Raw genomic sequence first — 14,978 nt, 5'->3', positions numbered from 1 at the left:
GGGAAAATTAAAAAATTGGATGTTTGGGGAAAAAAATAACTTCTGTTCAGGTCCGGAGTTTTCAGCAGGATGGTCTGCCAAGAAGTCTAAGAAGCTTGTTTCCAAAAGTGACCAAACAAGGCAGAAAATCCGCAAGCTCTCCAGAGACATCTATGATCAATATTTTGAAGCAGCGCAAGCTACACCCCGTGGTATTGTAGCAGACCTAGCAAACATAGTTTCCAAAGTCGACATGGCTGTGAAGAAGCAGGCTAAGAACAGTTCTGGAAATGAGTGGAAGGAAGGATTAAGCTCTGCTCTGCTAGAACTATCTGAACTACTCAAGGATGACTCTAGTGTGTCTGCATACGAACTAAATAGTTCAGGGTTGATCCAATGCTTCCTAAAACTGTATGGTACAGCTGGAGGACCAGAGAAGAGTAAATATCAGAAGAAGGCAAAGCGGCACCATGAGGCAAGACTCGCTGTGATCAGAGAAACCCTTCCAGTGGAAACCACAGTTACTCTTGTAAAGAAACTAATCTCTGTGCTTGAGACTATAGAGAAGCTGCCAGTTTACCTCTATGATCAGTCCAATGGAGGATACGGTCTTCAAATCCTCACCCGAAGACTTAGGTTTAGATTAGAGCGTGGATCTGGGGAGATGGGTTTGATTGATAGATCTGGTCGATCGTTAAAGATGGAACCCCTTGCCACAGTCCGGCAACTGGAAAGGTTCTTGTTGAAGATGGTAGCCAAACAATGGTATGACTATGAGAGAACAACATTTAACTTCATCAAAAGAATAATGGAGTCAAATGTTACATTTAATTACCAGAGTGATTTTGACGAGCAGGGTTTGCTCTACTGGATCGGAACTAATGGTAGAACTGCTGCTGAATGGGTCAACCCAGCTCAGTATGGTCTGGTTGTAGTGACCTCTAGCGAAGGGAGAAACCTGCCCTATGGAAGACTTGAGGACATTCTATCCAGGGAACCAGGGGCTCTGAACTGCCACACGAATGACGACAGAAGGGCTTGGTTTGCTATAGACCTTGGAGTCTGGATATCCCCAACCTCTTACACCCTGCGGCATGCTCGAGGATATGGACGATCAGCTCTCCGAACCTGGCAGCTTCAGGGGAGTAAGGACGGGATCAACTGGACTGTGCTGTTAGAGCATAACCGAGACGAGAAGCTGGGAGAACCTGGATCCACAGCAACCTGGCAGATACCGCCGCATCCTGACGAAGCAGGAGGTTGGAGACATATCAGGGTTCAACAGATGGGAAAAAATGCCTCAGCACAGACACACTACCTTTCTCTCTCTGGATTTGAAATATATGGAATTGTGACTGGAGTTTGTGACGAACTCGGAAAAGCTGCAAAAGAAGCAGAAGCTGCTCTCCGGAAACAGCGACGCATTCTGAAAAACAACATGGTCCGTCACATTGTAAGTGGGGCCCGGGTAGTTCGAGGCCTGGATTGGAAGTGGGGAGACCAGGATGGACCAGGGGGTCCTCAAGGAGAGGGAACAATAACAGGAGAGATTCACAACGGTTGGATTGATGTTGCTTGGGACCACGGAGCATCTAATAGTTATAGGATGGGAGCAGAAGGGAAATATGATCTAAAGCTGGCACCAGGTAATTCATATGAATATTTTGAAAATATAGATTTAATTCTATTTTAGTGATGAATGCAAAAAATGTTAGTTTTTTTAATGATTTATTTTAAAATATTGAAGACTATGATCCGGAGGTTTCTTGTGGTCCTACCTCGACCTGCGGTAAAACCCTGTACACCTCCCCGCCGACCTCAACAACCTCCACAACAGCCACAGCCTCCCCTCTCGTCAAGCCAGAGAGACCTCAAGCCCGACCTCTGACTGGAAGGAAAGCAGCCTCTATTCCCAGTATTCCCGATGCTACAACAGGTTTGTAATGAAACCATCCATCAGTGTTAGGGATCCTGATCCTTTGGATCTCTAACATTTTAGCTAAAAGAATTGTCAAAAAAAAAAGAGTAGTTTTTGCATAGTATACATGATCTGGATTTTGATAATTTTGTAAACAATACGGATCCAGTATCCAGGTCCGCATCAAAATTTAATGAATCTCAAAGCACTTCCACCCTTTGCATAATCTTTTATCAGATATAATTGAATTAAAATTGAAATTTGGATTTAGTTTTTTAATATCTCACAATATCTAAATACTCAAGCTTTTACTTTTTTAATCTATTGAAAATCAATGTTTATTTCTAAATTGGCTTGAATTCCTGGAACTTGCTCGGTATCGTTCATTGAACTGAAGAAAAACACTTGGGAAGTCTCATTTCCATTTTCCCAGAGCTTCAAAAGTCCATTATACGTTTTTAGCTAAAATGTATAAATTTTATAATTTATTCTCTTATTCCTTAGGGAAGTCTTTGGTTGAGAGCTATGAGCAAACTGTTTCAGCAGATAATCTCTCCAGCAGTAACCAGCCTCAAGACTCCGCCGCTCTTACTGAGGGCGGAGCAAGAGAAAATCTCTCCGCCGGTGAAACAAATCTAGTAGCGGAGACTGTTGCTGCAAATGTTCTTTCACAGGTTTGTTAAACTTTTTGAACTTTATAACTTAATACAGCAAAATTTTATAGAATTTTGTTCATGGTTTTTGGTAATATATTTTTATTGGTAAACAAATTGGTCAAGTTTGCAATTTAGTTTTTTCCTGCTAGAACATTTACAATGTCTCAAGACTAACTTTGTGCGTTTCACAAACTTCTAGAAATATCATGATCTGGATTCTGATGAATTTGTAAACAATACGGATCCAGAATCCGGGTCTACATCAAAATTAAATGGAACTCAACGCACTGCCACCCTTTGTATAATCTGTTATCAGATGAAATTGAATCAAAATTGTTAATTGGGTCCCAAGAAATGGGCCTGAACCTTTTTTAAATTCATCAAGGAAATTGAATTTTGACCCAAAAAAAATTAAGCCTAGCCTTAGGTTAAGTATATAATACTTGATTGTTCAGGTTTTATCTGGTGGTGAGTCCCATCTGGGTCTTGAGTCTCCCAACGACAATGACACGTTGTCCCCACTGTTGGAGGTTGTGGATAATCTAGAACGGGATTCGAGGTCGAACAACTCCAACTTGAACTCTGGAAGATTAGGTCTAGGCACGGAGAAGATGGATAACAAGTCAGCAGGTAATAAAACTTGACTGTTTTAAAGGGAATGTCTTTGTGATTTAAAAAAGAGGGATATCTTCCCTTGTCATAATGTGATTCCTACCTGATGTTTGATCAGAAACAGCTCGAACATGCCACTAGATCAATCACACTTTACAATCCCTTCACCAAGTTAAAACAGGATTACTAAAAAAGTCAAAACATGCAAAAAAAATGATAATGCGCCATTTCTGACCCGGCAATTTAAAGTTGGGAGGATAATCTAAGGCTAATTTCCAACATGATACAGGACTAGATGTTGTATCTCTGGCCTCTACCCTGGCATCTGACCTCGCACACCTGGTGGAGTCGATGAACCTCGCTGATCGACCAAACTCAAATACTAATAGGTATTGATACTGATAACAGCGATGTATTTCAAGGAAGATTTTAACTAACAAAAAATATAGATCGGGAAACTCGGTAAAACCACGGGAATGTTCTTATCTTGGGTTAAAAGTTTTAAGTTGATTAAGTTAACCTTTTCTACGATAGTAGGCGATTATATCAAGATTATGAAGACGACTTTCGATTTCAATTTTGATTTATATCCAGCTTTAAACAGCATAGATACACAAAAACATGGAAGCAAAGAGAAGCTGTCAATAAAAAAAATCTTCTCTTTAACTGCTTGTAAACTTGTAATTCAAGAAAAGCTTGTTAATAATTATAACTTAAATAAAAAAGTCGTCTTCATTATATTGTTATAATCGCCTACTACTGTAGACCAAAAACTTAATTTCCTGACAACGCTATCTTTTACTGAAGTTATAATTTATTAATAATAAAGCTTTGGGGGGTTTCTGTCTTAGTTTGAGTATAGAATATTTGCTCTGCTAGCTAGTTAATTGAATTTGTTAATTTACAATAATCTGGTTTATTTAGTTAATTTACAATAATCTGGTTTATTTTGTTAATTTACAATAATCTGGTTTATTTTGTTAATTTACAATAATCTGGTTTATTTTGTCAAGTTCCTGCCTTCTGCATTCTTAACATTCAAGTTTTATTTTATTTCAAAAATCATTTTATGGATTGATAATTTGGGTAGTCTTAATATTCAAAAGAAGTATAGTAATTTACGAAGTCAAGATATTCAGAAATTATAAATTGATTTAACGTACATATGCATAAAATCTGCCCCAAATAGTATCTTAGTTGATGAAATATGCGACAAATAGCATCTAGTCGATAAAATCTGCCTTAAACAGTATCTTAGTCCATGAAACCTGCCACAAATAGTATCTTAGTCCATGAAATCTGTCACAAATAGTATCTTAGTCCATGAAACCTGTCACAAATAGTATCTTAGGCCACAAAATCAGATGCAAATATTATCTTAATCCATAAAATTTTCTGCCAAAAGGATCTTTGTCATGAAACCTGCCGGAAATAGTAGTCCATCAAGTCTAACACAACATGCATCCTGCACTGTATCCATTATTATCACTGGGATATACTGTTGTTGGTTAACGGTGACAAGAAGTAGGGACAAAGAATAGATTAAATACCTATTTTGTGACCAATTTCGAAGAGCCAGCCTAAATATATATGTCTTATTAAGGTTCAACTACCTGGAGCTGACCGCTGCAGATCTAAACTCTGAACTAAACCTAGCTCTGGACAGTGTAGTTACTACTCCTACCCCTCCACCAACCACTGGCTCTCTCATGGCTTGTGTCACAACTCCACCTCCCAACTGCCCTCCACCGCCTCCTCCGCCCAATAACCAGGCGAACTCCGCCACAGATGATGAGAAAAGGCGGGTGCAGGAGGTATGCGCTTATATTCCGCATTTTAGTTTTTACCCTGTGTTCTTTTAGAATTATTTTTGATAGTTGACTTTTATTTTATTAAGGAGAATAACATTATGGCCTATAATCAATTTTTAATTTAGAAGCAAAATGTTTTTTAGGCTTTTTGAAATAGTTGCTTGCTTAACCATTACAAGTTTTCCCACGTGTACAATTTAAACATATATTTCTTCATATGCCTCACGTTTTGCAAATCCAAATATGTCCTCTTGCCTTATTATCTCTTATCTCTCTGAATAACTGAACAAAAAGAAATAATATTCACTCCCTATTTTTTCTTGTCGATTAATCAGTAATATGAAACTTTAACCTGTAAGCAAATTCCTAGATTTATGATTTGATTTGATACTTATCAACATTCAACAACACTTGAAATATATAAAAAATGTAAAACTCTGGTTAAAAATGGCTTTAGACCCTGTTCCACCCTCTGTGTGTACTTAGGTAGATGAGAGGCCGGATACCCGGAAAGAAAACTCTGTTTCCGTCCCAAACCTCTCCAATCATGCAGACTCTACTGCTGTCAGGGATACATGACAACCAGACAAAAAAATATAAAATTGGACAAATTAAGTTTTTTCCTTTTGCTATTTTGTGTGTGCTTTTAAACTAGATTTTTTTACACATTTAAAATCGTTAACTTAAATATTAGAAGAAAAAAAAATATTTTTCCGGAAGAAGGTCAAATTATAACGGATTTGTCATTTGTCACACGTACAGTTTATTGGAGACATTTGCGGCAGTGGCGCGCAGGCGTACATCTGGTGCATCTAGCAGCGCGGCATCCACGAACGCTAACAATAGTCGGAACACGGCCAACTCCTTGAGTTCAGGAGTGTTTGGACGCGGGTTATCCACGAATAGTGTTTCTAGTTTAGTTCGTCTCGCCCTGTCGAGCAATTTCCCTAGTGGGTTACTCAACCAGGTATACAGTGGGACCTATAAAACTGTGGAATGTGAAGACGACATTTAAGCAATCTGATGTGTATTTGATGCTGGTATGAAGAAAATAGTTTTACTAGCTGATTGCAACCAAATTTATTGGGTGAAATGGGTCTGTGTACACTGCACAATTGCTGTTTGTTATTTTCACTGAAATTTTTAAAATCATAATTTGATCTTAACTGTTATCTCCTATTCCACAGAGCAGTTCGAGTAAAAATTGTATATACATGTTTTTTATCCATATCGCTTCTGAATCAACAATCTTTAAACTATTTTTAATTTACTTAAATATATTGCAAAAAACGATGTACAACAAGAACAATGACAGGGTGTGTGCACACGTGTGAGCACCCTGTATAATTGCGTCGACCATTATCTATTTTATTTTAAACATATTACTAAAAAATTTAGATCCGAAAAAAAATAAACGTTAAAAAAGTTTGTTAAAAGCTTTTCTTCATGTCTAATTCTTTGGAGGCCCAGTCCTACCCTAGCTTGAATCCTGGACAAGGAAACAATGGATCTGACCGACAGAACTACGATTCTGAGCAGGTAGATAAACTGTCCTGATAGATGGATAGATATGCAACATTTTTATTTTATTTTGGTATATATCGAATATTGATCGATTTGAAGTATTTTAGATTATTTTGAGGTGATCTATCGATTGATTGATTGATTTTATAAATATTTAGAAATGAAAAGACGTAATTGTTGGCAGATTTATAGTAATTATTAATCGATTGTATATTGAATGAAGGATTTTGTTAATTAATTGATTGCTTTTGTTTTCAGGTTTCAATGGAAGAGTTTCTAGAGTCGTGTAGAGCCACTACACTACTTGCTGAACTAGAGGATGATGAGGTTAGATCAGTGTTTCATTTATTATTTCATGCATTTATACTTTCATTCATCCTTTCATCCATCCTTTCATCCATCCTTTCATCCACCCTTTCGTCCATCCTTCCTTTCATTCATCTATTCATCCTTTTACCATTTCATTTATTTATTCATCCTTTTGTTCGCCGATTCATCCTTCCGTCTACCTATTCATCATTTCATTCACCTACTCATCCTTTCTTAAATCTATCTACGAGCTGGTAAACACATAACTGGATTCGGTCCGAATCCGTCAGTAACGGAAAGGTTCATCTACCCTTACACACAGGCACTATGGCTTAGGGTTGTATGGGTGTTATTGTTATACTTTCATCCACCTATTCATACTTACATTGATTAATTTATTTACTTTTTCATCCTTTTATTCACTTATTTATTATCATTTATATTATTATAATATATCCTTTCATTCTTAATTTATTCTTACATTTTTTCATGGCAAAATTAACTCACATTTACATTTTGTGTTTACTTTCATATTATGTTTAGTAAAATTAAAATAATATGTTAACTTAAACTTCTAATATATCTTTCATCTGATGAATCTCTACATTCATCATTGTTTTGATTGTATTCAGGAGCTCCCTGAAGCTGAAGATGATGATGATGAGAATGATAATGATGAATATTGTGAGGATCAGTTTGATTGTATTCAGGAGCTCCCTGAGGCCGAAGATGATGATGATGAGAATGATAATGAAAAATATTGTGATGATAAATTTGATTGTATTCAGGAGCTCCCTGAGGCTGAAGATGATGATGAGGAGAATGAGAATGAAGAATATTGTGATGATAACTTTGATTGTATTCAGGAGCTTCATGAGGCTGAAGATGATGATGATGAGAATGATAATGAAGAATATTGTTTATGATAACTTTGATTGTATTCAGGAGCTCCCTGAGGCTGAAGATGATGATGAGGAGAATGATAATGATGAATATTGTGAGGATAACTTTGATTGTATTCAGGAGCTCCCTGAGGCTGAAGATGATGATGATGAGAATGATAATAAAGAATATTGTGATGATAACTTTGATTGTATTCAGGAGCTCCCTGAGGCTGAAGATGATGATGAGGAGAATGATAATGAAGAATATTGTGAGGATAACTATGATGAAGAATCATCTGACTCTGCTAGAAGCGTCCTAAGGTAAGTTCTGAGTCACATAAAGCAAGGAAAGTACACATGAAACCCACAACTTAAATATATACAAACTGTGTAAGCCAAAACAGTTCTTAAACAACCTTAAAAGGGATCGAAGTTTTACTTAATCTTGATAAATTCTAAGTGACTCTTAAGCCTCCATTTATTAATTAATGGCATATCCGACTCACAACGGTATCCTTAAAAACAACTTTGTTTGACCAAGAAAATTGATTATTTACAATTGTAGTGTCCTGTTACAGTCACTTACGGATTTTTGATACAGAAACAATGGAGGAAATTGTCCGAATTAAACTTTTGTTAAGCTAGAAAAACGACGAAATGTTTCACACTATTAATCAGATAAGAGTTTAAATAGTTCCGTTGTGCATTACTTGAAATTAAAACGACATTTCCTTTAACATTCTTGACGTATAATTTCGATGGCGTATCTTTCGACTGAGGCATATCCATAATACTCCACTTCTGACATACGCCACATCCGCTATACTACACTTTCAACCTACTAGCACGTGGTTTTACGGCTTTTAGTTGGACATGTGGCTGCAACGTCCGGCCCCCTAGCCTGTCCTAGCGGCAGCACTTGGTCCAGAAATTGTCTTAACCTACCCGTCAAATTATACAAAATAAACAGTTGTGGTTGATCTGATATTGCAGTAGTTCAGTAGAGAGGATATTGCGTATAGACGATGTAACATTACCATAATTTATTTTGTAGTAAGAGAAAACAGTGGGATGACGATCATGTGCTGAAGCGTAAATTCTCTGCTCTTATCCCCGCCTTCGATCCCAGGCCAGGTCGGACCAATGTCAACCAAACCACAGATATCACTGTACCTGTCCCTGGTGAAGGGGAGGGGAAGGTTAGCCCCGCCCCTGGACTCCATCAGACTCCTGGACTAGTACTTGTGGTTCGAGGTCCTAATCTACCTGGAGTACAGGATATCGAGGTAAGTGTATACCAACATATCAATATATATCATGAGATCATTAATAAAACAAACCCAAGGTCCAACTTATAGACTGGCCCAAGCGTGATTAAGATGCGTATTGAAAGGGGTGGTGCTGTTGGTTGGGATTGCCTCGGACCAGGAACAACCTCAGCAATTTAGTTTAAAATAATAATATTGATTTTAAAAAGCCTTATTTCTAACAAGGTTGGTGGTGTGCATAGTACTGGTCTTATGTACCCAGTCCCACACAAATCAGACTAGCCGTATACTACAGTTTACGTTCAACCATGGACCGAACTTTATGAATTTGAGCTACCTACTGCCAGTTAAAATTTGAACCAAAGATTTAATCTAATAAATATTTTAGGTTGAGCTTACTAATCCTGACTGGACAATATTCAGAGCTGTTCAAACAATAATTCAGGTACAAAATGGGACTCATTACCTTAAAACTGAGAATAGGACGACATAATTAACGCAATCTTGTGTGTACTTAATTTTGATATAAAGAAAATAGATTTACCAGTAGGTTGAGAATTATTTTATTAAGTGAAATGGCGCTGTGTTCGCTGCCCAGTGCACACTTACTGTTGTTCTTGTTTATTGGACTATTTAAAACTTAACTTGGCTCTAACCGGAAATATAAGGCATTTGTCATGTATATTGTATACTCTCTATTTTACTAAAAACTGCTTTCTGTTTTGATAAACGCGACCTGAGGTCAACAATTTGTGTGAAAAGGCGCTAAACTACATCGCTTGATCCCAATATAAACTGTTTCATATACAGTCATAACCAGAAAGACCCGGAATTAATTCACAGTTAATCAGACAACTGTTGTTTAAACAATTTTAACTACTGAGGATTGTCGTGATCGGCGTGAAGCATTATGTTTAGTATAATTCTTTTTTAATAGAAAATGTGAAGTTATAAACTGAAATGTATAAATTATATCTGGTAATTTTAAACATACAATAAAGGCAGACCACATTTTGGAATTGGGAGGACTAGGGCTATTTTGTTATTATCATAAATAATATTAGTAAAATTAGATTGACAAGTCGTCTGATTAATTAAAAATTAATTCCGGATCTTTCTGGTTATCACTGTATCTGTGCCCCCTTATTTATAACTATTTCACTGAAAACTGTTTTTTATTTTAAGAATACGAATCTTGGATCTAAATCAGATCGGTTCCGCCGAGTATGGGAGCCAACATACGTGATCCTTTATAGGGAGCAGAGGGAAGGATCCGCTCCAAGGGAGGATTCTCTCCCCTACCTCTCAGCTCCAGGATCCAGAAGGGGATCCTCACTCCCCCAGCTCCCTATTACAGCAAACACCCAGTGCAGTATGGATGAGGTAGGGTATAGTCTAGATTATATAAGGCGGGATGAAATATTATTTTTAGTCGCTTCTTGGGATTGTAAAGTATTTTAACATACATTTTCTCCCCTTAAAGGGACTGTTCAGGTAAAGTGTAAGGGGGTACCTGAACAGTGCCTTTAACTCTTCTATTTATTTTTTAAAAAATCACTAAAAGAATAAAATTATGATCCATGTCAGAGTTTGTTTTTACATGTATACAATATACATACATTTTACAATAATTATTCTTCGAAATCAAACAGTTCTGAAAATATCGAATAAAAAAATGTTTGTGACAAATTTGACATGAATGGGAAGTTCATATTTGACATTTATTATCCAAAAACTCATTTGGAAAAACTTAAAAATTTGCTCATGTGTTTGTTTTGATGTAGGTCCTGCAATTGATCCGGCAACTATATATTAACAGTGAGAAATTGGCCGTGAAGCACAAATCTATTCTCTCCCCCGAGAACTTCCTCTCAAAGAAAATCACGAATAAAATCGTAACTCAGCTTCAGGTGGAATTCTTTTTATAAATTTTGGGGCTCACGTTCAATGCAATAGTTTTAAAATGATGATTATGTTCAATTTAATTTGTTTACAAGACTAAAAATGTTATAGGTGAAGATAAAAACAAAGGAAAAAGTAATATTTTTTTTAAGTAAAATCTAATTTATCTATCATGATGTTTTCTCCTTTATTTCGCGTAGAATTTAGTTTGAGGATTTTTCTGCATTGCCCGTGAATTTATAATCTAATACTAACTGCCCTGGACCAGTGTTCACTCATTTTTGTTGTTACGGCCGAAAATTTATCTCATGATAAAATCAAAAAAAAAATTTCATTTATTTAGGATCCGTTGGTTTTAAGCTCTGCTTCACTTCCTGAGTGGTGTGAACAATTAACTTTCACTTCCTCATTCCTCTTCCCGTTTGAGACCAGACAGCTGTACTTCTACTGTACCGCATTCGGTTCATCCAGGTACATTTTAGACCAGATAGCTGTACTTCTACTGTACTGCATTCGGTTCATCCAGGTACATTAAAGACCAGATAGCTGTACTTCCACTGCACTGCATTCGGTTCATCCAGGTACATTATAGACCAGATAGCTGTACTTCTACTGTACTGCATTCGGTTCATCCAGGTTTCATTTCTTTTCATTTCATTTCATTTCATTTCATTTGAATACAGCCATTTATTTGGGGACCTTAATATCTAGATCTATTGTCTGGCTGCAGCAGCAGAGGGAAGCTGACCAGCGAGGTAGAAGCGCTGGGTCAAGCAGGCAGGATCATCAAGATTTCAGGTTCAGTTTACTTAAAGATTTTTGATATTTTACCATTTTTTTCTTGAAAACTCGTCGCCCAAAACAATTTAAATTTTTCTCAACCCGAAAAGAATTTCATTTGCCTAGAATTTTGATACTTTACTAATTTTTTCGTACATTCTTTTTCGTCACAAAAATATAAATCTTTCTCTTACACAAAATATTTATAATAATATTTAGGATGAACATAATGTTGATTGTTCAAGTTTAATAAACTAGGCTTTTAGTCCTCTTTCTATATCAACAATTTTATCTTTTAACTGTTGTTCTGAAAGTCGCCACGCGCCATTTTTAATTGTTCTCATATTTTCGCGGATTTTTCTATTTTGATTGGTGCATTTTGAATCGAGTCTGATCGGTTCAGCCGTTTTGACGTTTTTTATATATAAGCCAATGTTTATATTTGTGTAGAATTGGTCGAATAAAGCATGAGAGGGTTAAGGTACCCCGGGGGGATAAGATCCTGGACTGGGCTGTAAATGTTCTAAAACTTCACGCTGACCGGAAGAGTATTCTAGAGGTGAAAAAAATATTTAGATTAATTCATTGTTGCTTCTTTTGCTCTTTAAAAAAATACTTTTACAAGTATGCAACTGCTGTTTCTAAGAATTTGCACTGCTTTTGGTTTAGTTTCCGAAATGTATCATGTACTCTCCGAAAAATAAGAATCAGTGGAATTTAAAACCCCCGAGGGATTCAATGATAGTCTCAAGGGCGTATCCCAAAGGTTTATCATTAAATCTCGAGGGGGTTTTAATTTTTTTGAGAGTAAATTTCATTCCTTTGTAAAGAGCTAGTTTTAACATGGAACCAGAGGGGTGTAAATATTCTCTAAAAATAATTTTCCTTCGCTTTTCGGTTTCATTCGCTGAATTTGGGAAAATCCACTAGTTGTATGTATCAATGAATTTTTGGATAAAAAAGTATCAAAAATAATGAAAAAAGTTAACTTTAGATTTCCATTTTTCCATTTTTTCCCCATTCTTAAAAATTTGCACCCCTGCAATTCTTCATGGACCTGCAGAAATTGTAAACATTATTACATGTAATTTTTAGATTTGCGGGATTCAATGTAAATTTTCGGATCTCATAAAACAAGCTTTTCATAAAGGAATAATAATTTGTAAGTGATTACAATAATCTTGTTTAGGTTGAGTTCTTAGAAGAGGAAGGAACAGGTTTAGGTCCAACCCTAGAGTTCTTTGCTCTAGTAGCTGCTGAACTACAGAGAGCTGATCTAGGCATGTGGATCTGTGATGATGTTCTAGACAATATTACAAGGTTAGATACCGTCGTCTACTCCCTCTCAGAGAATTGTTTCTTTTAGTTAGGATTTAGATTTTTCTATCCCAAATGTTTTGGGATTTAGATCTTTCAATCCCAAATGTTTTGGGATTTAGATTTTTCAATCCCAAATGGTTTGTGATTTAGATTTTTCAATCCCAAATGTTTTGGGATTTAGATTTTTCAATCCCAAATGTGTTGGGATTAGATTTTTTAATCCCAAATGTTTTGGGATTAGGTTTTGTCTATCCCAAATGTGTTGGGATTAGATTTTTCAATCCCAAATGTTTTGGGATTTAGATTTTTCTATCTCAAATGTTTTGGGATTTAGATTTATCAAATCCCAAATGTTTTGGGATTAGATTTTTCTATCCTAAATGTTTTGGGATTTAGATTTTTCTATCCCAAATGTTTTGGGATTTAGATTTTTCTATCCCAAATGTTTTGGGATTTCTTTCTTTTTTATAGTCGACATTTAGTTATTAAGGAAAAAGATAGGAAAGATGGATAAACAAACTTAAAGATAACATCAAAATTACAAAATATTATCCTTACTTCCAAAACTTTAATTTCGAAATGAAAATATATCTTTTCTCAAAGAAAATTGCAGTTTTCAACAGAAGTTCATTATAGATTTTTTAAATAAACTTTATCCGCTCCTATCTTTTAATATAATGCTTTCCTGAAACTGATTTAAATGTATTTAAATACTATTTTGATATTATTGTTATTGTTTATATTATTGTTGTAGGGATAAGGGTAGTGGTGAGAAGCCCCCTGGATACTATGTATCCCGTGTAGGAGGATTATTCCCTGCTCCTTTACCCCAGGATTCACAACTTTGTCACAAGGTTTAAATAATTTTTTAACATATTTCTTTTTAAATTTAAATTTTGATAAAATTATATAAATAAGATGAAACGGTGGTAGGCGATGATGTCAATATTAATGAAGACGACTTTTTTATTAAAGTTTTTATTGTTAACAAGCTTTTTTTGAACTACTAGTTTACAAGAAATATAAGAGAAGCATTTTTAATTGACAGCTTCTCATTGTTTTCATGTTTTTGGTGTATCAATGCTGTTTAAAAGCTTGATATAAATCAAAATTGAAATCGAAATAAAATAAAATATTAATTTTTTTGCCTACCTCGGTACCCTGTAACACTTAGTCGATTCATCGAGTTCAGAGATTTCTGTGTGTACATCTATTCCTGTAAAACCCGGTATACGCTTCGTACAGTGTAAACTCAACACAGACGTGCGTCCCTTGTCCCTGAATATTTTACATGTAAAGTGGTATTCAAAAATCCAAAAGAAAAAATTTATTTTCTGCCACGTCTAGAAAGTGAATATTAATATTTTTAAAGTATAAAACAGCAAACTAAGTGTTTAAACAATTAAAAGCGTCTCTGTAGATTAATGAGGATACATCTGACAACCTTGATCAGTCAAAGGTTTAAAGGGCACGGACACTCTACAAATGGAGGGTTGCTTCAAATTACGCCAACAACAGTCCCTTAAATAGGACTGTAAGCGTAATTTCAAGTGACCTTTAGAGACAAACATCGATGTCCCATTTTATCTTGATCATACAAAGCTTATAAGTTTTGTGAATCGAACATGTGAACTGGAGACCCTGGAGGGTCACTTGAGATTATGACGACAGTCTTTTTAACAGATTTACAGTTAAAATAGATGGTTTTCCAAAGAATTGTTAAACAAAATTTTGGCATAAAATAAGTAAATTTGTGTTAGGTATTTTAATAACATGATTTTTAACTGAAATCCAGCCCTAATTAGTAATTGATGCAATCATAGCCTTTCTGAATTAACATTTAAATTGAAGGTTTCCAACCTGTTCTGGACTCTGGGAGTATTCCTGGCTAAGACCCTGCAGGATAGCAGGCTGGTCGACCTACCATTGTCCACTCCTTTCCTCAAACTATTATGCCAGGTTGACCTTAGCTCGAAATCTTTTAAAACTTATTTTCTCAAAAGGAATTTTATTGG

General features: G+C 35.7%; 1 protein-coding gene across 5 annotated transcripts in view; it reads left to right on the top strand.

Moving 5' to 3' along the window:
- Nucleotides 1–14,978, top strand: part of LOC111695769 (E3 ubiquitin-protein ligase HECTD1) — a 33,472-nt gene that overhangs the window by 9,693 nt on the left and 8,801 nt on the right. For 4 of the 5 annotated variants that reach the window (XM_023465203.1, XM_023465206.1, XM_023465205.1 and 1 more), the window contains 21 exons: nt 51–1,625; nt 1,727–1,915; nt 2,402–2,571; nt 3,009–3,183; nt 3,455–3,554; nt 4,769–4,979; nt 5,463–5,545; nt 5,739–5,943; nt 6,441–6,515; nt 6,759–6,827; nt 7,911–8,014; nt 8,748–8,979; nt 9,350–9,406; nt 10,147–10,344; nt 10,746–10,871; nt 11,207–11,334; nt 11,575–11,661; nt 12,094–12,202; nt 12,833–12,963; nt 13,718–13,817; nt 14,815–14,922. In XM_023465203.1, the coding sequence (XP_023320971.1) occupies nt 51–1,625; nt 1,727–1,915; nt 2,402–2,571; nt 3,009–3,183; nt 3,455–3,554; nt 4,769–4,979; nt 5,463–5,545; nt 5,739–5,943; nt 6,441–6,515; nt 6,759–6,827; nt 7,911–8,014; nt 8,748–8,979; nt 9,350–9,406; nt 10,147–10,344; nt 10,746–10,871; nt 11,207–11,334; nt 11,575–11,661; nt 12,094–12,202; nt 12,833–12,963; nt 13,718–13,817; nt 14,815–14,922 (4,232 nt within the window). The remainder of the gene's footprint in view (nt 1–50; nt 1,626–1,726; nt 1,916–2,401; nt 2,572–3,008; nt 3,184–3,454; nt 3,555–4,768; nt 4,980–5,462; nt 5,546–5,738; nt 5,944–6,440; nt 6,516–6,758; nt 6,828–7,910; nt 8,015–8,747; nt 8,980–9,349; nt 9,407–10,146; nt 10,345–10,745; nt 10,872–11,206; nt 11,335–11,574; nt 11,662–12,093; nt 12,203–12,832; nt 12,964–13,717; nt 13,818–14,814; nt 14,923–14,978) is intronic. The other variant, XM_023465204.1, reaches the window with a different exon arrangement.

The sequence above is a fragment of the Eurytemora carolleeae genome, unplaced genomic scaffold, assembly GCF_000591075.1.
Source record: "Eurytemora carolleeae unplaced genomic scaffold, Eaff_2.0 scaffold87, whole genome shotgun sequence".
NCBI classification, from domain to species: domain Eukaryota; kingdom Metazoa; phylum Arthropoda; class Copepoda; order Calanoida; family Temoridae; genus Eurytemora; species Eurytemora carolleeae.
The sequence above is the reverse complement of the archived record's forward strand: the minus strand, read 5'-3'. Positions and strand labels throughout refer to the sequence as shown.